Source organism: Pterocles gutturalis, unplaced genomic scaffold (genome assembly GCF_000699245.1).
Source record: "Pterocles gutturalis isolate BGI_N339 unplaced genomic scaffold, ASM69924v1 scaffold10828, whole genome shotgun sequence".
Classification (NCBI taxonomy): Eukaryota; Metazoa; Chordata; class Aves; order Pterocliformes; family Pteroclidae; genus Pterocles; species Pterocles gutturalis.
The window spans coordinates 84136-108261 of NW_010120518.1; the positions used below are offsets into that span (position 1 = coordinate 84136).

General features: G+C 39.1%; 1 protein-coding gene across 1 annotated transcript in view; it reads left to right on the forward strand.

The window, feature by feature from the left end:
• RAPGEF4 (Rap guanine nucleotide exchange factor (GEF) 4) overlaps window positions 1–24126 on the forward strand; it is a gene marked incomplete at both ends in the record, with an annotated part of 127994 nt that overhangs the window by 71946 nt on the left and 31922 nt on the right. Inside the window, 5 exons of the mRNA XM_010076937.1 lie at window positions 12309–12362; window positions 12652–12758; window positions 14710–14831; window positions 16291–16474; window positions 22696–22780. Coding sequence (XP_010075239.1) covers window positions 12309–12362; window positions 12652–12758; window positions 14710–14831; window positions 16291–16474; window positions 22696–22780 — 552 coding nt within the window. The remainder of the gene's footprint in view (window positions 1–12308; window positions 12363–12651; window positions 12759–14709; window positions 14832–16290; window positions 16475–22695; window positions 22781–24126) is intronic.

Consider the following 24126-nt stretch of genomic DNA (forward strand, 5'->3'; position numbering starts at 1 on the left):
CCTTTTTCATTATGGCTCAGATGTTTACTTTTCACCTGAACCCATTTTCTGACCAGCCCACCTTAGAGCCACATGAGGGCCAGCAGTGACACCAGGAGCAGAGGTGGGAGAGGGTGGCTGTGCAATAGGAAGATGGTGGGAGCATCACCTCCCAGAGCAGAGCACATTTGAGCCTGAGGAGAACTGCAGGGCTGTGGCTGCCCTTCCACTGCAGCTTCCAAGTGACCTGCACTGGGACTGTAGGATGCCTGTCCTCCCCCATGTCCCCCAACCAACGTCCCTTCTCTCTATATCCAGCTACGTGTGCCCTCTCCTCCATCACCCTGATGCTCCTGCTTCCCTGGTGGTTAGGGAGCAGAATGGTCAGAAACACATAAACCTGTTATGTGAGCTTCACTTTCTGCTGCTCTGGATGAAGATTAGCTTCCTGGCCAGGGCTGGCACAAGCAACGGAGCAGAGCCTGGGTATGGGGTTGAAGGAGGGGATGGACCACAGCAGTCCTGTTTGAGGCTGCTGTGAGCTGTCTGCAGCCTTAAATGTCTAACCTCCGCAGAAAGCACTAGCAGGTCTGCCAGCTACGGACTGAGACTCTCTTCTGCCCCAAACCTGACATTTCTGACAGCCCGCGTCAGCCACAGGGGAAGCAGAGGGACAACTGGCAGGGGATTGTTTTGTCAGGCCAGCTTGCAATTCACTGCTAAATCACAAATGAATCTGTGTTATTTCAGTCTCCTGTGTTTAAATACAGATTTGTATGATGTGTTTGTGTTATTGCTATAACACACATGCAGATCCAGGCAAATATTTGTTCCCCTCTCCCTCCCTTCTCTTGAGTTGTCTTGTGTTCAGAGCCAGTCTAGATGAGGGATTTTCAGTTTGTGGTCTGCAAACTGCTGGGTTCTGGCAGCTATTCCGAATGAGTCTGGAAAATGAACCTAAGAAACCCCTATTGTCACTAGCTGCAAAAGGTTCCTCATCTTGACTGGCTAAACTACAGGGCTCCACAAGGTGAAGGAGCCTAACACCCCCTCTCCCTTTTGTTTTCCCCGATTCAGTTCACACTGTGCTGAGTGTCCGTGTTAGCTGCTGCAGATTCCAGGGCAATGTTGGAAAAACCTGTGTCAACAAAACTGTAACAGTAAGGTTTCTGGCATTCCTTATACTGTAAATGTATAGCCACTGCTCCACAGCAGCCCTGGGCCTGTGTGATGAAATGGCTCTCTCATCTTCCTGGTATACTGGTCCAAACTGGAGGGAGGAGGAGGTAGAAGAAAACCAGGAAGTTGCCTTGCCTAGAGCTCTTGAATGCTGCTTAGTCTGTTCAGTTTCTTCAGTGTTAGAGTCAGCGTTCTTGAAATGCTGTCTTTTGTGGTTTGTCTGGCTTTTCTGCTATGAGGTTTGGGGTAGAGAAACTGGTTTGCTGCCCGGAAAGTGGTGTGTGATCTTGTGACAATACAGACACAGGACAACCTGCAATAATATTGGACTTGACTGTACCAGAAATTCTTCTGGGGAGGATGCATCTTCCTTTCCTCAAGACAGACTCCTAGACCAACTGTCATGGAGAAGCTGAAGATTACCGCATTATTGCAGAAATGACAGGCTTTTCAGCACAAGAGAGCTGGGAATACTCTATGTACATTCATTATTTCCAGACAGGCTGGTCTGGATTACAGTAATTAAAGTTTTCTGGAACAACAAACGTTTTCACACTGTGATTTGCTTTACATAGTGCAATGGTCCTTATCCTGTATACAGCCCACAAAGGGTCACTAAAGAGTCAATTAAACCAAGGAAGATTTTGAGATTATGTTTTAAAAGGAGGTGAGTGGTTGACAGATGGCAGGGACAGAATTTCGGCTGGACAAAGCAATATTTTTAGCAATGATGTGAAAATTAATGCCAACATTAAAGAGAAATAGGAGAAAGGGGATAAAATTGCAAAATACATACAATAGGTCCCTTTCCATTTCACAAGGACAGGGCTGGTTCTGTGATATCCCTAAAAGCCAGACATCACAGAATTTACACAGCTTGGGCTACATACTGAGAGAGGTAAAAAGAGGTCATCTCTTTCAGAAACATGCTATGGTGAATTGGGACAGAAAGAGATGTGGTTAGCGAGGGAAAATGTTAGGTGAGTAATTTCACCTCTCTGTATCAGTTGCAGGTTAATTATTGCGGTGTTCTGTGGGCATTTGTGGAGCCAGTTTTTTCTTAAGTTGCAATAAGGATTTATTTAGCAACAGAAACGGCTCAGGGTATGTTTAGAAACACCTGTCGATCGCTAGTTATCCAGGAGGATGAACTGAAATTCAAAACAATAAGAACAAAAGTGAACAGGACTGGTTTAAATGGCAGCAAGTTAGGCAGCTGCAAGCTCTGTAGGAAGTTAGGAGGAGGGAAGGAACAAATTTACAGATTTGAAATATTTACTGTTTTCCAATGCTAATTATATTTTGTTCAGATTGGCAGGAATTGATAGTATCATTCTTTTACTATTTTCTTGGGGAATACCTACTGTTCACACAGATGCATAGTAACTCAGTTTGTATTTTATTTACTGATTGTTCCTGTTGCATTATAGAATTAATGTGAAAAATGGGACATATTAATCCATGATGTTCAGATCTAATATTTCGATTCCAAATGCCTGTGTATGTTTTTAATCAATACAATTACTGCCACTGAAGTATCTGAAGAGCACTGAATTAACTGATGAATTAATTTAGTTCTTTAATTTCATGCCATTTAAATGTGTGACACCACAATTGGATTTTACTGTCAAAGAAAAAGAAAAGCCCTTATCCTTCATAGCCAGTATTTCCCCCCTGAATTTGTGCAGTTGGACTTTGCCTGTTACTGAATCAGATGATGATGCAGGATGTCATAAACTTGTATAGCAGGAGGAGGTAGTGGTGTTGATGGGTTGTCCTCAGAAGATGGATGTTGTCCCTCCTGACCAGGTCCCTTCTGTTTTGGTTAGATCTGTCTGGTCATGAAGGTTCATTGTGGTTAGCAGAGCTGTGGCAGTGCTAACGCATCCCAGAAGCACTAGGAAGAAGGGCACTACCCTAGCGAGTCTACAATCCCATTTTGAAAACCTCCCAATAGATAAACTGCACAGTCTGAGAGACTTGGATGAGACAGGATAGGTATCAGGCTCAGCACATCAGCACGCTCTACTTTGACAGGCTTTTTGTAGACATCATGGGAAATAGAAGTTTTAAGGAAGATAAGAAGGTTGTTTTGGGGATATTTGCCAAGAGCAGAATGCTTGTCTTTTCCACTGACGCACAAATATGTAAATGAAACAGAAGTGCTTGAATGGTTTTTATGTTTATGACAGAAGAGTTAAAGCTGTTGAAGTAAAGAAATACTTGGCTGAAAGAAGAATGTTTATACTTCTAAAAAAATATGTTCTGGTCTGCCGTCACTGTGGGATTTCTTTCCTCTGTTCACTTTCAGGTATACTTTCATATGCTATAGAAATAACCATTTACCTTTTTGAGGAAATACCTTCTACGTAGATGGAAAACATTGATATAGATAATTAAAAATCTCCTTCTGTGAAGTAGGATAACACAAGGTGTTGCACTGGATATTGTTAGATTATTCCTTCTCAGTTTCATTTTTAGCAAAAATTTGTTTCTGAAAAGGATGACAGGAAGAAGAATGACGAGTAGATAGGGCAGCTGGAATCTGAGGCAGGTATGCGGCACCCCTTCAATGGCTCTTAATTTCATGTACATTCACACAATGTACTGTCCTGAGCTTGGAGAAGAAGGAACCTGGAATCACCAGAAGAGACACAAAATGGGTTTAAACTAACTTCTTTTCCCCACTTGCCAGAGGCTTTAACTTGTTGCTGACCTCCCCAGGGAATTCAGGAGGTAACCTTCAATGCTCTGTAGCCCTGTTTCACTTGGATGACTTTTCCTTTCTGTGTTGAAAATTATTAAATGCTCAGAATGAATTTGTAGACACTAGACTTCCAGGATTTCAGCTGCAGCATTCAGCAGCGTTTTCAGTTACTCATTCTTGTCACCTGTCAGAGATGTGAGTAGATATTGTTGTCCCCATTTTACAGGTGGAGAAGTTGAAACACTCAGAGGTGGAATGACTAGCTGGGGTCACACAATACAAAAACCACTGTCACCCAGGAGACAGTGGTGCTCTTACCTCTCTTGGGTGGCATTTTGACTGCACTAAAGTCATGAGTTTTACCATTGATTTTAATAGGTTCACAATTTCACTCTCTGATTCACACTCCATCCGGTTTTTGGCACCCTTATGTTTGGCATAGAACGATCTCATCTAAAATTTCACCACCTAGTCCTCAGAGGACAGTTCTGGCATCTGGATAGGATGGAAGCATAGGAGACCCCATCCAGTCCTGTTTGTCTAGAGGCATGCCTCCTGGGAGACTTGGAAATGGGAGATGTGTGCAGAAGTTGCAAAGGTATCTGGAAACAAGTGAAATAAATCCTCCAGAAGCTCATTAATCTTTAACTTCCCTGCAGTTTGCCTTTTGAATAATTGCTGTGTACCTATAGCATGGGTGAGAGGCAGGTCTTAAAAACCAGTAACCTTGCTGCCTACTATTTATCGTACTTTTTCATCTTCGTCATTATAGTTTGTTTCTCAAGAAGTAAATAATTTCAGGTAACATACTATTAAAGCCATGGATACTAAGAAACCGGTAATTCTCATGAGAGACAATGAGAAAAATGCTTTATTCTTTTGTGAGTTAAAAAAAAAAATGCAGCAGCAGAGAAACCTGTGAGAATGCTGGCTTGAGATTCCTTATGACAACTGTAGTCACACCTCTATCAGGATATCGGGAATGCTTACAGCAGAGTTAGCATTTTCTGACATTTTATTCAATGCATGCAGTGTAGTTATAGCAGCTGTTTCATTGTAGCAGGGAAGTAGAAAAATGACAGGAAAATAAGACATCATTAGCTGTGTTTTGAGGGGTTTTGTGCACTGGTCATAGTCTGTTTCAATATTCTTTTTCCTTTTGACATTCACAGTGAAGTATCATTTTTGATAATGACTGAATCATTTTGTGTTAAAAGGACGGACATTTACAGTTTGTCAAAGAAACATTGTAGAAGTGTTAATAATGCAATTTCAATTTAACTTTCTAAAATAAATTTGCTACATTGATTGTATTTGAGAATTTAAAGGGACACATTTTCCTGTTTATGCTATTAATACATGTAGATTACTAAAGAAAAGCAATTTTACAATGTATTTTAAAATACAGCTTGATCTTCACATTGTGTTACATATAAAGAATATAGATTTTAAAAGTCATCTTTACTCTGAGTATTTTGATAGTAGCCCATTTATGGACAGTATTCAAAGCATTTTACAAAGGTAGAAATTATTAGTATTCCTTTCTCCAAAAAGGGGAAAATGAAACAGAGTGTGATTACATGATTTGTTCAAAGTCATGCAGTCAGAAAAAAAGAATAAACCTAATCTGTCTTAACTACTGGTCCTGAAAATTTCTGCTAGTCTATTTTGCTTGGCTTAGCTAGTTTTTAGTTAGTTAAATATATGGGAATTTACATTACAGGTGCTGTAGTCATATGTAACTCATAAGATTTTTGAAATTTGGTTAATTTCTGTTTCTGTGGAAGTTCCCTAATTTTGCAAACATCCTTGCGACTGTGTTCCTCTGTCTATACCTTGCCTTGCTTCCCACTTCTGCTGTTTACAGATATTCCTTAAGAAACTATATGGTTGTCTTTTGTGAGCGTGGGTGGTTTTGAAGATGCTTTGGTAATACAGTTTTAGACTATCTAGACTGGCTACAGGTCATTTTACTACTTGCATTGTTTGGTAAACATAGATGAACAGCAGGAACAAGTGCTCTTTCTGGGTAGTTTGTCCTTTGTTAATTGTAAAGTGTTGCTAAATCACCTACAGACCTGGCATGAGGTCTGTCAATGTCAATTTTGAACTTTTCTAGTTAGGAGATGTGAGCAGGCGTTTTGCTCTTTGGCTGCCGGTACTGTCTTGTGGAGCGTGCTAGGGAGGACAGGTTCATTCTCTCAACTGCCATGCACATTTGTGGGGAAATAGTAAAGAGGTGACTGAAACGTTTCCAGCAGGGTAGGGATGATTGTATTTCTGTTTCCACTTTTTCCGTCTTCTGAAGGAGCCTGGTAATGTCTCTCTGCAGATATGACTGTGGTCTGGGTTGGGATTTGAGGAAGAATGGTAAGAATAGAAGGGGGAAATGCTGTGTGGGAGGGCTGTGGGGACTTCTGCTAATTGTCAGCTGTGTCTTACTGACTGGCTATACTTTCACCAATATTGTGGAAAATTTTTTTGTATGTTTTATTTTCTCCCATGTGAACCAGGTGGGGCACTGATAGACTTTTAGGAGATGTATGCAAGGATATTCAAGCATGCCAGTCATAAATGGCAGTCATCAGAAGTCATGTGGAACCAGTAAGAGCTAAAGATGCTCTGCTTTCTGAAATACACTTAGGAGAATCAAATTATTTGAGCCTGACCCAAAACCCATTGAGTCAATGAGGAACTTCCCAGTGATTTCAGTGGGATTTGAAGGGTAAATCACCAATAGCAGTAAATGCTGAGGATGTAAAACAAACAGACTTCTTAGTGATGTGGCTGTTGCTGCTGCCACCTTTCGACTTGTGTGGCTTTTGTCCTTTGTTTCTTCTGGGTCCCCTGCCAGCCAACAGGAAAACAGATGTCACTTTCAATTATTTTCAGTGCCCCAGTTGGAAATAAAGGGTTCAACAGTAGTGCACAGGTTTATCTGATCACCGTGGTAACATCACATGCCATGCTTAACTCCAACAAATAAAGAAACTTGTTCTCTGTTCAGAGATGAGCTACACTGAGGTCATGGGAAAAACATGATTCATTGGCTTTTGTTTTATTTCTTCTTAGTTCTTTGCAATACACATTTCCTGTGTTAACATTTGAGAGTAGTAAGTTAGGTCCCCTCCATCAGTTGATTCTGCAGATCCAAATTGCTGTCGATCTAAAGCATTCATTCAGATGTAAAGGCTCAGAAGAAATGTCCCTTTACAGCCATTTAACAAGGGAAATAGAAAAATGTATTTTTATAAGATATGTTCTTAGGTTTTATTTATCAGATTCAAATAACTCGACAAATACAGACTTTATGTTAGGTTGCTATTACTGTTGTTCATTATTTTATTTATTTGTTTGCATATGGCTTGCTCAGTGATGTAAAAAGCACAGAAATAAAGGCAGCCCTTGCCCTATAGTTTGTAATCTAAGGCCTATTTCTCCAGAGATTAAATGTGTGCATAAAATTATACACATGAATAGTCCTATTTAAATCTATGGTATTGCTCTCATGCATAAATATTTGAATCTTCAAAGGAATGGAGCCTAAATTGTTGCTTTCTCTGCTTCACCCCAATTTAGATATGGAGTTCTGTGACTGGCTTCATGAAGGGTTTGTTTGAATGGCCCAAATGTGAATTCATAAATGTACAGATATGCAGTTTGTCAATGTTAATGCTGAAAACCATTTTATCACAATATCTTATGATCATTTTCTGCTTCCCCCTATCAACACCTGCAGCTTTCCCTTCTCTGCCCTGCAGACCCATATGCACCTTCTCGCCTACAGGGGGGGATCAGCAGATCCTGGTAAACTGTGTGTGCACTAGTTGGAAAAGGGCATGAAGTAGCTAAAGCTCAAGAAGGTGCTGCTGTGTTGCTTTATCTTATGCTGAAGGAAAGCTAAGAGCAGGTACACTTGTCACTACTATGTCCAGGAGATGGGTAATAATTTGTAAACTATTCTAATTGGCTTGGATATTTGAGCTCTTCACCTCATAATTTTTCCCTTATTCAGAAGTCCTGAAAAATGTTATCATCAAGTAGTCATACAGCTCTGTGCAACATGTATGTACTTGAGTCACATTAATTCTTCAGAGATGCCAGAATGTGTTAAGAAGGTAATGAAACACTCGGCTCACTCTCTGCTGTTCTATAGGGAGAGCTACTTCTTTTTTTCTAAGTGCTTTCTTAGCATCCCTTAATGGGAGATCCAAGATTGTAAAGTCTTACAAAACATTTCTTGGACTTCAGCCAAGTTGTGACTATTATCCTAAGGTATGGTCCCTTACAGAATCTTTTTTTTTTGTGACCAGAAGTTGTTGCAGGAACACTGTATCTTGTATTAACTAATTGATGTTTCATTTCTCTGCCTTTGAAGCATGACTTACCTTTCATTAGCAAACTCAATCCAAGTCCTGTGGTTCCATTTGTAGTGCAGCCAGAGTTCACTGCAGTAGCTTTGAAAGGGTGTAACTTTGGGGGTTTCTTTGCTGAGCACGTCTTTTGGATGGCAATGGTGTTGTTCCTCAGTGGAAGTGACTGCCTTGCTTTCTTGAGTCCGGGCTTGCTGTTCTAGGGGTTGTGTTATTGATCATCTCTTTAAGCACCACCTTGGGGTTGAACTAATTTTAGACATGTAAAGGTGTCCTTGAAAACTTCACAGTGCCACACAGTGAGGCTAAAAGGTACTTCGGGAAAGCATCTAGTCCATCGCTGAGACACATGTGGTATTTTCTTCAGACCAGTATCAAAACTCTATCAAATTGTAAACTTATTAAACAGTGTGAATGCAGTCCCTCCCATCCTGAAGTCTCCTGCAGAACCAATCAATGTATATTCTACTTCATCCTGTGTTAATATTTAATAGTATCAGATGTGATATATTCTTGAAAACGCTGCTCAGAGCAAACCTCTGATATGACTGCCAGTTGGACAGTGCTTCTCTGGTAATTGCATTCAAAATTTACTTTTCCAACTGGCTTTGCACCTATTTTGTAAGAATTTAATCTGCCCTTTGCAAAAGAGATTATCATATGAGGCAGTACCAAAGTCTTACTAAAGTAAAGGGTTGAAAAACTACTGTTTCTTCCCCAATCTATCTGTGTTGCTACCTGGTCATGGAAAGAAATTAGATCAGTGTGGCATGATTTGTTCTTGTTTAATATGCATGACGTGTGACTCATCTCCCTGTTCTTTTCCAGGTGCTTAGAAATAGACTTTTTCTAGGAAGACAAGTTAAACTGACATGTCTATAATTTTTCAGCTCCTCCTTTTCCCATTTTTCAGTCTTCTGCTGCCTTCCCTAGTCCCCAAGAATTGTCAGAGGTGACTGCTGAATGGTTCTGAGATGTCTGCAGCCCTCTTTAAGTTTCTTCACGCTCTTAAAATTTCCTGCACTAAATTCTACAAACCCAGCCAATCTGAATACAGCTCATTTACATTAAATTTTCTCATCCATTCTTTTACTTTTTCAGGCTGAGATTTTACTCCTTTCACTCTGTCACTTAGGATATTAGCCATCTGCCTGCCACTGATCTGTCTAATGAACACTGATACAAAAAATGAATCAACTGCTTCTGGCCTTCTTGGATTATCTGTCAATAGATTTCCCTCTGTTGAGCAGTGGATCAACACTTTTCTTTCTCTTTGTTTTACTAGTAATGTACTTGTGGGATATGTTTTGTAGCTCATGACAGTTCTTGGTAGGTCTGTCTTATTTTATACCTTTGCTTTTCTAATTTTGTCCTTCATTATTCAAATTATTTTTTATACCTGCCCTTTGTAAACTCCTTACTTTATCCTTTCTGTACATTTTCTTCTTGTATTTAGTGAAGTGTTCTGTCTTTAGCTAAGTTGAGTCTTTAATACAACTTCTAGCTCTGTGCTAAGATATATTGTATGTGTTGTTAGTATTGTTTTGTTAAGTAACTACGAGCTCTCTTTAACTCCTTTTACCTTACACTTGCTCGCCCATGACCTGCTCCAGGAATTTAGCCATCGATATTCTGGTTTTATGGAAATTTTTCTTCCTAGTCCATTGTTTCTACTTTGATGTTCTTATTTCCTTCTGTAAAGTTCTGTCACTGGATCTTTTCGTGATCACCTTCACCCAAGTTACCTTCTGTCTTCACAGCTGATCCTTCTGTATTGGTCAGGATCAAATGTAGGCGAACAAGCCTTCCTGCTGCTTTCTGCTCATTCTTGTGCTCTGCCTTAGCTTTCACCTTGGTTTTTTTTCTGTACTTTTGGGTTGAATCAGATTTCTTCTAGATGCTCTCTTATATTCTGTTTTGATTAGGAAGGGAGATTCATTGACAAATCTTCATCCAATTGCAATTTTTTCAACTATTATTTTTATGCATTTTTGTTGTAGCTTAATGGAAACTGTAAAGAACAAAAATATGATTCATTTTCACTAGTCTATTGATGTAAAAGTGTCTTATATTTTATGTCTTATGCATTTTATCTCTCCTTTGAAGTATATTCCTAGTTGGAATGAAAATTTGCAAGCTAAATTGAGTATATTGTGCTTTATTGAGTTAAAAAAAATCTTTGAAGAATGTAGAATTTACAAATAATTTTCATAATTACTTCAATGACAATTTAGCTGGCCATTTAGGTATATATTTACCTTCAGTCTCATTGAACTTGATGAGGACTTGAAATCCTTTTAAAAGTAAATGGAAGCAAAAATTATTAATACCCTGAATGTTTTCTCTGACTTCATTATTTATACAGCCGTTTAAAACTGTTATTCAGTAGTTTTGTTTATATTAGAGACATCTTTCAAAAGATTCTTGCTATTCTTAGCATGCTTTAACTGCAAATGTTGACTGTTTAAAGCATTCTCCACACAGTTCCAGAAACCAAGAAATACTGAGGGATGTTTTACTGCTCTTCTGGTTGGACAGAAATGTTGATAACTTAAATGAGTCCTTGAGAAATTTTTGACTTATTAATGAGAAAAATCAGGAATCCTCATTTAATTGTATTGATTTGCCTTTTCAGAGACTTAATGTAAGGTATGAGTACAAATGAAAATCTATTTGCATTGTTCTCCATTTACGAACCTCTCCACTAAGATTATCTTATCTTTATTGATTTCTGTCATGTGCTTCCCTCATTTTCTCCTTCCCAGCTACCCTGTAGTCTTCTGGTGCACTCATAGCTCCTAGCACTATTTGATTGCTACTTTGGACTTTGTCACATCATTAAAATCCTGTGGGAGCTGATGAACAGATGCCCAGCTTAAGAAAACTGATACCCCTCAACCCAGCAGTACACAGCATGTGTTTCACTGCACCTCCGACCTGGCTGTCCTGCCTTCACCGTACGGGTGTAAGGGAGCCGCTGCTGCCGTGGGCCGAGGCGCAGGGTCATGCCCCTGTGGGAGACCTCTGTGTCTGGCAGGATCTTCCCTGTCAGCAAGCCCATGCCACCGACAAATTCAGCCCTCATGTGGTGTCTCCTGACCTTTCACGCTGGAAATAAATTTGTTCCATGCTGTTAACTACCTATACCAACAAAGCAAAACGGCCTCCCATCATTCTGAGGTGGCTGCTGAAGTTAGGTTTTGTTCTCCTTTGTCTCCATTTCTACTGTCCTTTAACCCTCTGCCTTCCTTTTTCCTCCACGTTGTGCCATGTGCTTCCTGTCTCCCTGCTCCTTTCACCTGGTCGTTATGTGCCTGTTTTCCCAGTTCTCTTGTCCTGTTCTCTGCTTCTCTCTTGTGGAGCCCTGATAGCCTTCCTTTTCCCTCTTCCCGTTGCAGAACCAAGTCATCTGCTTTAATCTTTTCTTTTTCCTTCGCCAGCCCCTGTGTGAAAGTCCTTACGCAGGTCTCTGAGAGTGTCCTGCGTGCTCTTGCATTTCAGAGAGCGGATAGAAAAGCTTTGCCAGCTAGGCCCAATGATAGTTTAAAAAGACAGATGGTAGCAGAGCTTTTTCTTCATTCCTGTTTCTTGTACTATGCTGTAGGGGAGAAGAGAGCTGAACAGAAAAAAGTGCTGAAGAAGGAGGAGAGAGTTTCTGTGGTGGGAGATCGAATGGCAGAGGCAGCGGTGTGTGGAGGAATGCACTTGTGCCCACTGCGGGTGGAGAGCAGCAAGTGGAGGAGCTAGCTATGCCCGCATAGCCTCAGATCTGGTGTGATGGCTGGCCATTGCACCCTGCATTAGTACTTTAGAAAGTTTAACATGCATTTGTTATTCATCTTCACGTATCATGTCACTGTTTTAATTTGCTGAGCACTAAGAGCCATGTTTGTCCTTAGGATGTTTTCAGAGAGCTTTTTCTGCTCATGTCTCCTGGGCAGAGCTTGGACTTAGACATCATTCTTTGTTTTTGCAGCTTCTTTGTTCAGTTTATTTTAACCTTTATTTTACTTTACTGCTCATTACTGCTCAACCTTTAAAAATGTATTTAATTTCATTTTATTTTTCAGACACCTCTTACTGAACCTCACATCCCACATCATCCTACTAAAACCATTACACAGGTAATAGGACATAGGTGTGCTATAGAGCCAGGCCTCTAGACAAATGGAAATAACTCCTATTTCCAAACGTGATGCATATCAGCTGAAGTGATGTTTTCTGTTAGATGTGCTAAGTATGTGAGACTTAAAATACATACCACATTGCTCTGCAAAAGTAAGCATCTGTGCAAGGACTTTTAATTTAGGGAAAAGAGAATTTGTGTTTTGTTTTGCAGAAGGCACTACAGAGATTGCGGAAGGTTTAAAATCTGTGTGTCTTGGTCCCTTTTTTTCCTCCATGATCGCCAAGGTTCCTTCAGAAAAGATCCTCAGAGCTGGAAAGATTTTGCGGAATACAATTCTGTCCCGAGCCCCTCACATGATAAGAGATCGTAAATACCATCTGAAGACTTACAGGTGTGTGAGCTGATTGTATAGAGGTCTCTGAATTTTTATGCCTGCCATCCTTTGATTTGTGATTTATGCCTTACCATACTTGCAGGTCTCAAAAGGTCTGAATTATTCTGTGATGCTATTTGAGTCTGGATGTTATGCAGTCTTTAATGGGCCTGGTAATCTTTTCTGAAGTAATTTGACTGGAAATTGAGTCCATGATTGTGAACAGAGCATTCACAAACAAAAACTGTTCTAAAGTTAATAGCATAGTTAGCTGGAATATTCTGTGCAATATCAAGTTAAAACGTAGATTCTATTCTCTTCATCTATCAGTAAGAGATAATAGGAAAGTTCGTTAATATATTATGTTACTCTACTGATTATTACAGCACTGTTGCTCAGTATAGAGTTCTGAAAATTCACCTGGTGAGAAACATTCCCTATGTAGATTTCCTGCTCTGTTTAAAATTAGTTTTTTTCAGTGTATTGCCAGGCTTTCTTATCTTCCTGCTGGTGGCAGCACTGCCTTGCTGAAGTAAGATAACAATGGCACTTGTAGAATAGGAATCTGACTTCAAGGAGTCAGGATCTATTTACTGTTGGCTTAAGAAACAATCAATTTGTTTTAGTGTCTGATGTTTAAATCAAATACCTAATGCATTATTCAGAGTATATTTAAATAAAAATTGGTTTAAAATCTCTGAGTATGTCTTTTTCTAAATAGTAAATCAATATGTTGCTGATTCACTTTTCAGATAAGTACATTGATTTTCCATATTTCAGTCCAGAATGTATTTAATATGATGGTATTTGGACCTTGTGAATTGATCTGAGAATATATCACAATATGACATTGCTTGTTGTTCTAGAAGAACAAAAGAGCACGTATGATAAATGAAGACCAATGCTGGTCCAAACAGCTGCAACATTTTATCTTACACATAACTGGGAAAAACTCTTACTGTTCTATGTTTGGGTTTTTAAAGTATGGAATGCCAAAATATAGATTGGATCCAGGTGATGGAAAGTTTTGTTATCAAAATGGGATTTTAATTGGAAGAGCACTATTTAAGCAAAATTTCAGCAATTTCGTTGTTAACTGTTTCCATGGTCTCTGAAAGTGATGCTTGAAGTGTGGAGCCACAAGAGCCTGTCTAGAAGGACTAGCCAGCTTCCTCTCTGATCTGTGTGACATCAGTTATAGATTCTTTAATAGCATAGTTAGCTATTATTATCAGATGTGTTTCTGATCACTTTGCTTATTTGCTTCTGTTCTGCTGAGCCAGGGAGTGTTATGACAAAGAATTTTACTTAGCGACTGTGTGGCGTTTTGGTTTTTTCCTCCTCTTTGGGTGTTCTCCAGAACTTGAGGCTTGCTGTTGTCTGCCTGTGGGTCAGTCAGGAGCTGCAAGAGGCCCAGCACCTAGCACGAGAGAGCCTCAGCAACACTGTAGACCTACAAAACAGTGTCACAAAATATAGTGTGGCCGGAGTTTGTTTACAAATGGAGGAACACCCTCATAATGCTCACTCTTCATGTGGAGGCTGTTCTCATTGGCAAAGCTTTTACAGTGTTAGATGGCAGGGGGGTAGGAACTAGATGATCTTTAAGGTCCCTTCCAACCCAGACCATTCCATGATTCTATGATTATTTTCATGCAGGATTCTGAAAAGCGTGAGGCTATCCCATGCTATACAGAGAAGGTTTCCTTTGAAATCTGAGTTGGAGGTTGTTGCACTGGTACAACAGGTTTTGTACCAGGTGGCATAGGCTCACTCTGATCCTCTGAACTTTGCGTTTCCCAAAACATTTGTTCTGCTGAGGTGATGCTCTAAAAACTGGTGTTTTCTGTAGGTAGATTTGACTAAGGTTATACAGAGTTTAAGATATCACTGTTCTTGGCGGATGCTGTGTGTGATCTCTCTCTTGGCTAGCTCCTTTTTCATTTTTATCTATTTATTTTTCCTTCAGGCAATGCTGTGTGGGGACAGAACTAGTCGACTGGATGATGCAGCAAAGTCCTTGTGTCCATTCACGACCCCAGGCTGTTGGCATGTGGCAAGTATTGTTGGAAGAAGGTGTTCTTAACCATGGTAAGATAAAGAAAATCAGCATCTTGACTGAAGCATGGGCAATGTGTGACATCAGTGCCTCTCTAGATCTCTCATGAAAAAGAAAGGGATCATGAGCTCAAAAGAAATGCTGCAGAGCAACCTGTTCATTCATAAGTGCAAGTGCAACACACAGACAGTATTATATGAATCTTGCTATCAGTATACCTTTAAACTTATGAGAGTATTGAAAAGTAAATGAACAATTTATAATGATAACTTTAATTATACTTGGTAGTACACTGGCTTATGCTTATATTGCAAAAGCTGTATAACAGTCGGGCCAAAACCAAGACATGTATTACCATACACAAAATTGATCTTCATCAAAGATTTGCAGCAATTGGAAGTGAATGTCAGCATTTGTGTTTGCTCAGATCCATAGTTTTGGAATGATTTTCAGTGGTTTTGGAATGGTTCCCAAATTCAGTACTCCAAATATTCCAGTGCAGAGATGTAGGATTTTATGTTTGCTTTCTGACTGTATTTTACATTGACTTTCAGTTTCCATTTGGCAGGATTTACTTGGTAACAGGATATTATATCCCTCAAAATAGTAGCTTTCTGAAGCAATATTCATGTTTGAAGCTTTGCATGTACAGTTTTATTAAGTTCAGAAGAGCAGCTCTATTACAGTACACTTCCATTTATCCACTGTTGTTCTTCCCATATCCTGATGAGACATTTCCACGCTGAGAAGACAGATTGTTTCCACTGCTTCCTTGCCCTAAGGGATCTAACTTTAATTCCTGATAAGTATTCCCTTGAACTCCCAGGTACAAGCTGTTGCAAGCTGTGTCACAGTATCCAACTCAACATATCACTCTGACTTGCTTTGAAGACCAAGGGTTTGGCCCTCCCCGTGTCATAGCCTCTCTTCAGAAGTCTTCTCTTCGTAGTATTTCCATTAAGTTCTTCCACTGTGACACAGGTCAATGAACTTGCCCCTGGGATTGTATCTTGATGATGTGCATTTCTGGTACATTGGAAAGCATTTAGATGTTTTTGCCACCTTTTAGACCTGTCTGAAAAATGTAGGGCAAGGTGTTCATGCTAGAGAACACGTCTTAGAAATTAATGATGTAACCATTTCCCCAGTGTGAATTGTTTGCTTAAATGAAATGGTTTGAAACAATAAGGACAAAACCTTCTAATAAGAGCCACACACCTGCATGCACGCACACACATGTATGTATACACACCCACAACACACATATGTAGAAGCCTTTTGAAGCGTATTTGTAGTACACAATTTAAAAGTGTACCTTTCAAGCTACATAATTTGGACATATGCGAGAAGTAAAGGTGTTTCGTACTCTTGCAGTTTCTCTGTAGATTTTCCCTTCTTAACTAATGTATCTGTGACATACACAATGCTATACAGATTTCTACAAAGTTAACTTTAATGAGGAGAGTTTAGTGTTTGATATGTTGTTTTCAGTGGATCAGGAATACTACTTTCAAGACAAATACTTATTTTATCGATTTTTGGATGATGAGCATGAAGATGCCCATTTGCCAACTGAGGAAGAGAAAAAGGAGTGTGATGAGGAGCTACAGGACACTATGCTGCTTCTGTCTCAGATTGGGCCAGATGCTCATATGAGGATGATTCTCAGAAAACCGTAAGCAGATTAATGAGTTAATATTATACATGGGCCTTCCTTGTGACATGGGAACAAAAGAAATTTACTTTTATTATCAGGCATCCTTTGGCCAGCTATTTCACTTCAGTGCTAGTTTGTTCAACATCTAAAGTTTTTAAGTCCATATTAAGTAATTTCCAGTCCTTATTAAGGCTTATAAGTTAAACTGTGTATTGAGAATAACCATCAAAGGCCATGAATGCCATCACACTTGGCTTGAGTTTTTATTTAATTTCTGAGTCTCCCCAAAAAGTTAAGTCACAGGTGATAGGAGAGTCCTGCTCTGTTAACACTTTGTGTAGATGTGCCATTTAATTAACTATGCTGCTTTCATTTATTGTGAGTGAGTAGAGTGGTAGGATGGCAGCACAGCAGGTACCTTTCAATTACAGTTGTCAGTGGCAGCCATTAATTAGATTCATCCGTGGCAGAACTTTATTGAATTAAGATAGGCTGTACTTGGCCTGTTGTAGTTTGCTATCAAGGTGTGAAATGTGGCTCTGTGGGTTTATTTATCCATTCTTACTGTTACAAAATCAATACATTAAAAAAAATGCTTTCTGTACCTAGACCACAGAGGGTGTCTGCCTAACCTTTCATAGCTGTCAGATCATGTCCCCTCACTCATCGGTTGGCTAACCATCCTTTCAGCAACACATTCTGGTCACACATAAAGCTGTGCTAAAGGCCTTTTTTACAAGCAGCTTTGTAGCATCTTCAAAGCAACCAGTATAAACTCTGTTTGACCCTCCAATGAAGTTAACATCTTGATTATGCAGGTAGTGTTTAAGGGCCACTGAAGACATATTTTCCTGATAATTAAGCACACTGAGAATAATTAATTACTTAGGATCGTCTTCACTGAAGATTTACTTGTAAGAGTCAGTTCAAGAAAGATAAATACATAAATCTGGATCCTACCCCTTGGAGGCCATTGGCAAAGTTTGTCTTTGCTGTGGGATAGAATTGGGCCCTGCCTACAGTGTGAGAACATTTTTTATACTGAAGTGTTTTGAATCCACTTAACACAAGTGCTTGCTCCTGTTCTCTTTCCATCTGTATCCTTTCCCCACTCCATTCTTGTCCCTGTGTTGTCTGTTTAAATTGTAAGGTCATTTAGACGTCACTTTTCTAAAAACTTTCTAAAAGCATTGAATTTCAAAAAGTGCCATCAGATACTTATAAAAGTAGGTAGCACTGCCATGCAGCAATAGTTTTAAAAGTATGAATTCTCTTTCCTCTGTTTATTAGAAGTCTATTCAAACACAACCAAAGGAACACCCACTCCCTGTCACACAAAATACATAGACAAGCCAGACTGGGAGCGTGGTGCTTCCCTAAAACCTTATGGTGTCAGGGAAGTGAGCTGTTTTCTCCTCAGAGCTGTCTTGTGCATTCTCCACTGAGGAGCAAAAGAGGGCTTCTTGCACCCATGAGCAGATGCCAGTCATTAGGAGACCAGGAGCAGTGCTGTGTGCTCTGACCCTGCACCTCTGCACTATCTCCTTTGCCTCAGGCAGACTAAGCAGGTTGGCTCTTGGAGAATTGCCCCCTTAGGTTATCATGTTTTTTGGCTGCCTACTACATTTGCTTTCCATCATGACTTTCAGAGAGCCAGTGTAAGTTTACCCTGTCAGGATCAATGTTGATTATCATCCACACTCCTTGCAGAGAGCTGAAAGGCTGGAATGATGCTGAGGAAAGTACCTCTCTCCCCTCTGTGTCGTCACTTGCACAGCATCACCTGTAAGAATATTCATAGGACATTTTTCATGCAATATAGTGAGGGGAGAGAGCTATCTGACATCTTTCCCAACTCTGAAAGTGCTTATTTTTGCTGCCCTTTGTCCATGGAAGCAACCTTGTAGTGTCAGGCACCATATTAACTACTGTTCTAGGATTCAGTTTACATATGTTACAGTTTTGTTAGGTGAAAATCTACCCTGGGCTGAGCTATATCAAAGCTGTTAAAATCTCCATGAATCCTCAGAGGCCTGCTAGTTTTGACTAGACACCGTTACAGCTGCCAAAAGTTCAAGGAATTGTCAGGGCTTCAGAGACACTGGCTCTAGCTGACCTGGGCAGGACCCACACTTTATAATTTTATAACAGTCACCATTTCCGGAGAGGTTGCAGAACTCAGATAATTACCCTGAAAGAAATAAGACAATATTCTTTGATGAGAAGATTACTTTGAGAATTTGATTGTATAATGGAGCTGTTGCTTTGAAAGGTACTTTCTATTGTTCAAAATCTGAAAAACTCGAGCAAAAAGTGTCACTTGTTTTGACAGCTGACTTAAAAAATTCTCTGTTTATTACATTAACTGCAGCATTTTAACTGTCAAACTGTGAAAGAATGTTCTATAGTTTAAAAAACAGAATAGAGCTCAGGGAAATTTTTGGCAGGCTCTTGTTGCTATTGGGTGGTGTTTTTTTTTTTTTCCCTTTGGAAACACACATACACTGTGAATGTAAAAATAGCTTTTTGTGAAGAACCAAACACAGTTCTCTGCTCCTTATAATGCCTGGAGCACAGGTGCAGACCTTGAGCAAGTCCCAGGAAAAAATACTGTAGAATTAACGCAGCTTTTCCTTACAAACATTTCAATCCTTCCTGTATGAAAATACATCCTGAAAACATTTTTCTAGTTATTTTTATTAGTATTTCTAGTTATTTTTATTGTATTTTAATGGTGTTCAGATTTAGCTAACTTGATGGTAAACCCTAATTGAATAGGATGCTATAATACAAAGTGAAACACAATAGTAACAGGAGTCTTTAAAGGGAGAATGATATTCATCAGGCAACAGTATTTAACTCAGATTATGTTATGGATTATATTATTTTTTAATATTCTAGACTACAGTAAGTTAGCAGTATGACTGAAACAATAAATTTGTGTTATATATTCTTGGTGACTTCACTCAGCAATTTTTTTTTCTCAGTACAAAGAGTCTTTGGTTCCACATGTGATCAATAAACAAATTTTAGTGTCACTTGCAGAAGTAAGCTCAAGTAAGCTAGATAGAGGAAGTGAAAACAAATAGAAACATGGTAAACAGCACAAAAAATATTTAAAATAAAATAACTAATTATTGCTAAGAATATAGCTTCTTGAAGGTCATGTAAAAATTAAGCAAGATATATTTATTCTCTTGTTCTTAAAATCTTTTATTTAGATATTCCACCCACTTGTTAGTAGCAAGAACCATATGGGGTTTCTCTATAAAGACTGTATTGAGTTCCATAGCCCTTGGTGGAGTTTCCTGCCAATGGCATTTAATAAACCAAGTGTTATTGCTGGGACAGGAAATACAGATTATCTTTCCACATATCAGTTCACTGACGTTTATGGGTATTATATATGGTATTTACGGAGTTAATCAAGGAGCACTGATTCAAGTATAAAGATGACAATTCGCTTCTGTGCTAAAGTAAGTGAACATGCATTCACTTTCACACTGAGACAGGTAGTGGGTAAAATTATTAATGTCTCCTATATGTTCTTTCTGGTACTTGAAGACAAAATTTGTACTCTGGAAATATATGCTTATTTGACATATAAACACAATGTTATAGGGTCTCTGATCTTTTCTCTTGTTCTTATTGTCTAAGACTTTTCTGGTTAGCTGTGTAACGAAAATAATCAACAATATTGCTTCTAGGTACGTTTTATCAATGGCAAAGTACTATGCTATTGTCAACATCCTAGACACAGAGAATCTCAGTGTCTCTGACCTTGATAAATTCTCCAAACACTGAACAGTTTTTATTGATCACTTAATATCACCTGAGTTCTGCTGTGCATTAATGTGTAGCCTTGTTCTCTACTTATTCCATTTATCATCCTGTCTATAACCAGCTATTGCTGTTAGAATGTGTCCCCTGCAGAAACGAGGTCTTTACACAGCAGGATCTTACAAATCAACATCAGTGGGTCACCACACAGGTTTTACAGAAGCAGTGATGCCTAATATCTCTCCATGTGACATCTGCAGAAGCAGAAGTAAAGACTGGGTATATCCACTGTAGATTGTTGGTCCTCCCAGTGTGCGAACACAGGAGGCAAATGAACATGCTGAAAGAAGAGTGTACCCTTTTGTCTTGATAGAGATCTGATATAGTAAGACATCATCCTTTTATATTTTAATTTCATGTAGAAATTTTTAAATTTGCTACATTTACATTTTCCATTTTCCAAGACATTCGGGTTTTGCAAGCATGTAATAAGATTAAAGTTGTTGCTTCCTATGGGAAGTATTATTTGTTAAAATCCTCACCTTGTGTTTCTTAACTCTCCAGTGAAAGGTAGCTAATACTGGCTTAGCTTTATTCTGTACTTAATTAAGGTGCTACTGCCCCACAGAAATCACTAGGAGTGGCAGCCTTATAATTTCAAGCCAGATTTAGAAATAGTTAAGAGTATTTTGAGTCACTAGGGGGCATAGCAGTACCAAACCGGTTTCTGTCTCTCCTTTAACAGTATATTCCATTCTGTATGAGAAAAGAATAATTTTGTCCAAAACATTTTTTGTCTAAATTAATCTTTAATCTGGGTAATAATAAATGCATGTCACTGGTAAGTGAAGATCAGATGAAAAATATAGCTTGCTGAGCAGAGATGTTATCAGTTATCCTTATGTTTGCTATGACTCTTCAGTACTTCCTTCATCCAAAAGAAGTCTCCATCAAACTTATTTTGCAAAAAGATTCAATATTACTCCAGAGTGACATGATTGCTGGGTACTCTCTACCTCACACATGATTTAGAAAGACTGTTGAATCAAGAGGTGATTATGCAGAAAACCTGTAGAGCACTGTATTTCTTTATATTATTTTCCTGATCCCCTAGATGCTAGAATCTCCTGGTAATATTGACATTTTAGGATTAAAACTTCTATCAGAGAGGTTGATTGTGACGTTTCTTTAAGGGCTGTCCAAAGATTCAACTGTGCTTGTGCTGTTAATTCTTTTGACACCACACATTGCAGACAGTGGGGTTTGGAACTGCGGACTAGCCTGTTCTTAATGTGAGCAGGTAAAACTTCTCCTTTGAAACTCCTGCCCCTGGACTGGACTTCCTGTGTCCCATTCATCACATCTTAAATTTATCCCCTCTCCCTCCTTATGACTAGGTTGCTCATTTCTTCTCTTCTTAGCCCACTGCTTTAATAACTTCTGTTCTGCTTTTCACAAATCTAAAACATTATTTGAAAGGACTTAGTCCTATAAAAGTAATGAGATAATGCTTTATAGGATTTTTTCTGTGTGGGTGTATGTAACTCCAATGTGCTGTCTGAAATTATATTACAGAAGAATTTGTTCTTTTAGAAAATAAAGTTGCATTAGACACTTTAACTGAAGAGAATCTTGTGGGAAAAAGATTAGGGAGTTACTCACAAGCTCCTACAACTCCTTCTCATGGGTACTGTTTATCAGATCCTCTGAAGCATCTCTGACACACTGAGTATTTATGTCCTTTTTTAGCAATCAGAAAATTTTTCCAGTCTCTAGACTACAGAAATGCAATTATTTCAGTCACAATAGCAGCCTCATTCCTCGTTGTGCTATAGGAAGATTATTCCTTCATCAATGCATGCTTTTTATTAATGGCAGCTTCTTGTATTTTTCAGTGAGAGAAGTGGAAACTGAGTGGTTCTTATTTACCTGTGTGGCTAAACAACAGCACTCAGCATTATCTCTACAGCAGGCACTTACTGTTCTCCAAGATGCACTGCTGCCTCTTCCAATTTGTTCAGCAGAAATTCACATACTCCTTTACAAACCACTGCTACTCTCTGTTTGCTACAACTAATTAGTGGCACATGTGAAAAATAGTGCAGGTCCCACACTCAAGAGTCCTTTTGAAAGGAACAGATTTTATGTACCATTTCTGATTTATCTGACCATTTTACATATAGAACATTTGATTTCATCAGGAAAGCTGCCTAATCAGGATCTCTCTAAGGTGGTCGCCATGACTGCTGCTGATGGTGGTCATTCAGGTGATTTCATAGCGCTTCCACCCTCTGTGTGTTTTAGTCCTCCAGCCAGAACCATTGTTCAGTCCCTGTTTAGTGAGGATGTGCCCTTCAGTAGACAGTACAACAGCATTTTGTATTGTTTTGTACTTCTCTGAAGCATTTATTTTGCACATTTATTTCATTTTTGCTGTCCTTTTTATCTTCTCTCTATAGGCCTGGCCAGAGAACTGTAGATGACTTAGAAATTATATATGAAGAACTTCTTCACATTAAGGCCTTATCTCATCTTTCTACCACAGTAAGTATTTTCAACAATATAACTCATCACCAAAAGGGAGGTTGAATTTTGCCTTCTGATGCTGTATTAGAATTGAAGGACCTACAGCCCTTTCCATTTACACTTTCCATGCAAAGAAGTTATTCCCACCTGTGAGGACCACCCAAGCACTATGCAGATGTAGGTTATCTTTTGGATATAAGAGATAATTCTCTTCATGTGTTTCTGCACAGCCCCTACCTCACTCACTCGTCACAGGTGCCTCCATCTGGGTCCATATCTAAGTTTAAATTAAGATGCACGCAATCTGACCTGAAACCTGGGACTGTGGTGCTACTGAATTTTACAGGATAGATGTCTAATTTCTGAATGATTAAGAAGTCTTGGCTTGAACCAGTTAGGAGGAGGAATAATAATACAGTGCAGAAATGTGTACTGTACAGTGCTGGCTGGTTGGAGTTTTGTCCTAGAGTGAAGGAAACCTCACATCAGACACCTTATCTCTCAGCGGGCGAGAACAGTGTAGAGAAAGAAGAAAAAATGAAATTAAGAAAATGTCTGAAGGAGAGAACATAACTGTTCAAAGTCTCACCATCACTAACACACTCTGCAGGCAACTGAAACAAGCTAAATAGCACTTTACTTGGCAGCAGCAAGATGTGGGTGCTTTCAGAAGAAGGAAGCCAGTCAAAAAGTAGATTTATGTTTGACGATAGCTTCTTTGGAGGCTCTTAATATTTTCAGTAATTCTCAGCTAACTTGGACAGATGCAGTTAGCTATGAAGCTGTATTAGAGAAAGGTAGTACTCTGTGCAGACATATAACATCTGAGCAATGTTTTCCAAAAACAGTGTGCATCCAGAGTTGGTAGCTGAACTAAGAGGGAACAGCCTGCCAAAATCCTTAAGCAACTCCGGGATGTAGGAAAAAAGTAAGAAAGTCTTTAAAGAAAGACTTCTGTAAGATCCAGAAATTACCATTTTCAAATTAAACGATGTAAACCCAAGATAGACAGATACTGAAGTGGAGAACACTGTTGATACTACAGACATAATCCAGAACAAAAAAAAAATCCGAAACACAAAATATTTCCAGCTCAGAAATACAGACTTGAGGTCAGCATTCACAGCAAGCAGCACATAGAACAAGTATGGCAAATGATCCAAACTGCAAGAAGTACTTGGCATTTTGAAGAAGTGAAGTTGATTCCATGCTTTTAATAAGAATTTGGAAATGCCAGCCTATTATGTGCTGCATGAACTAAAGCAGAGGACAGAAACCATGACTAGCTTAGAGGAATTCTTCAGAGGAGCAACAGATAGCATTGCGCCTATGAGACAGAAGATTAATGGTCAATCGATGTGAAA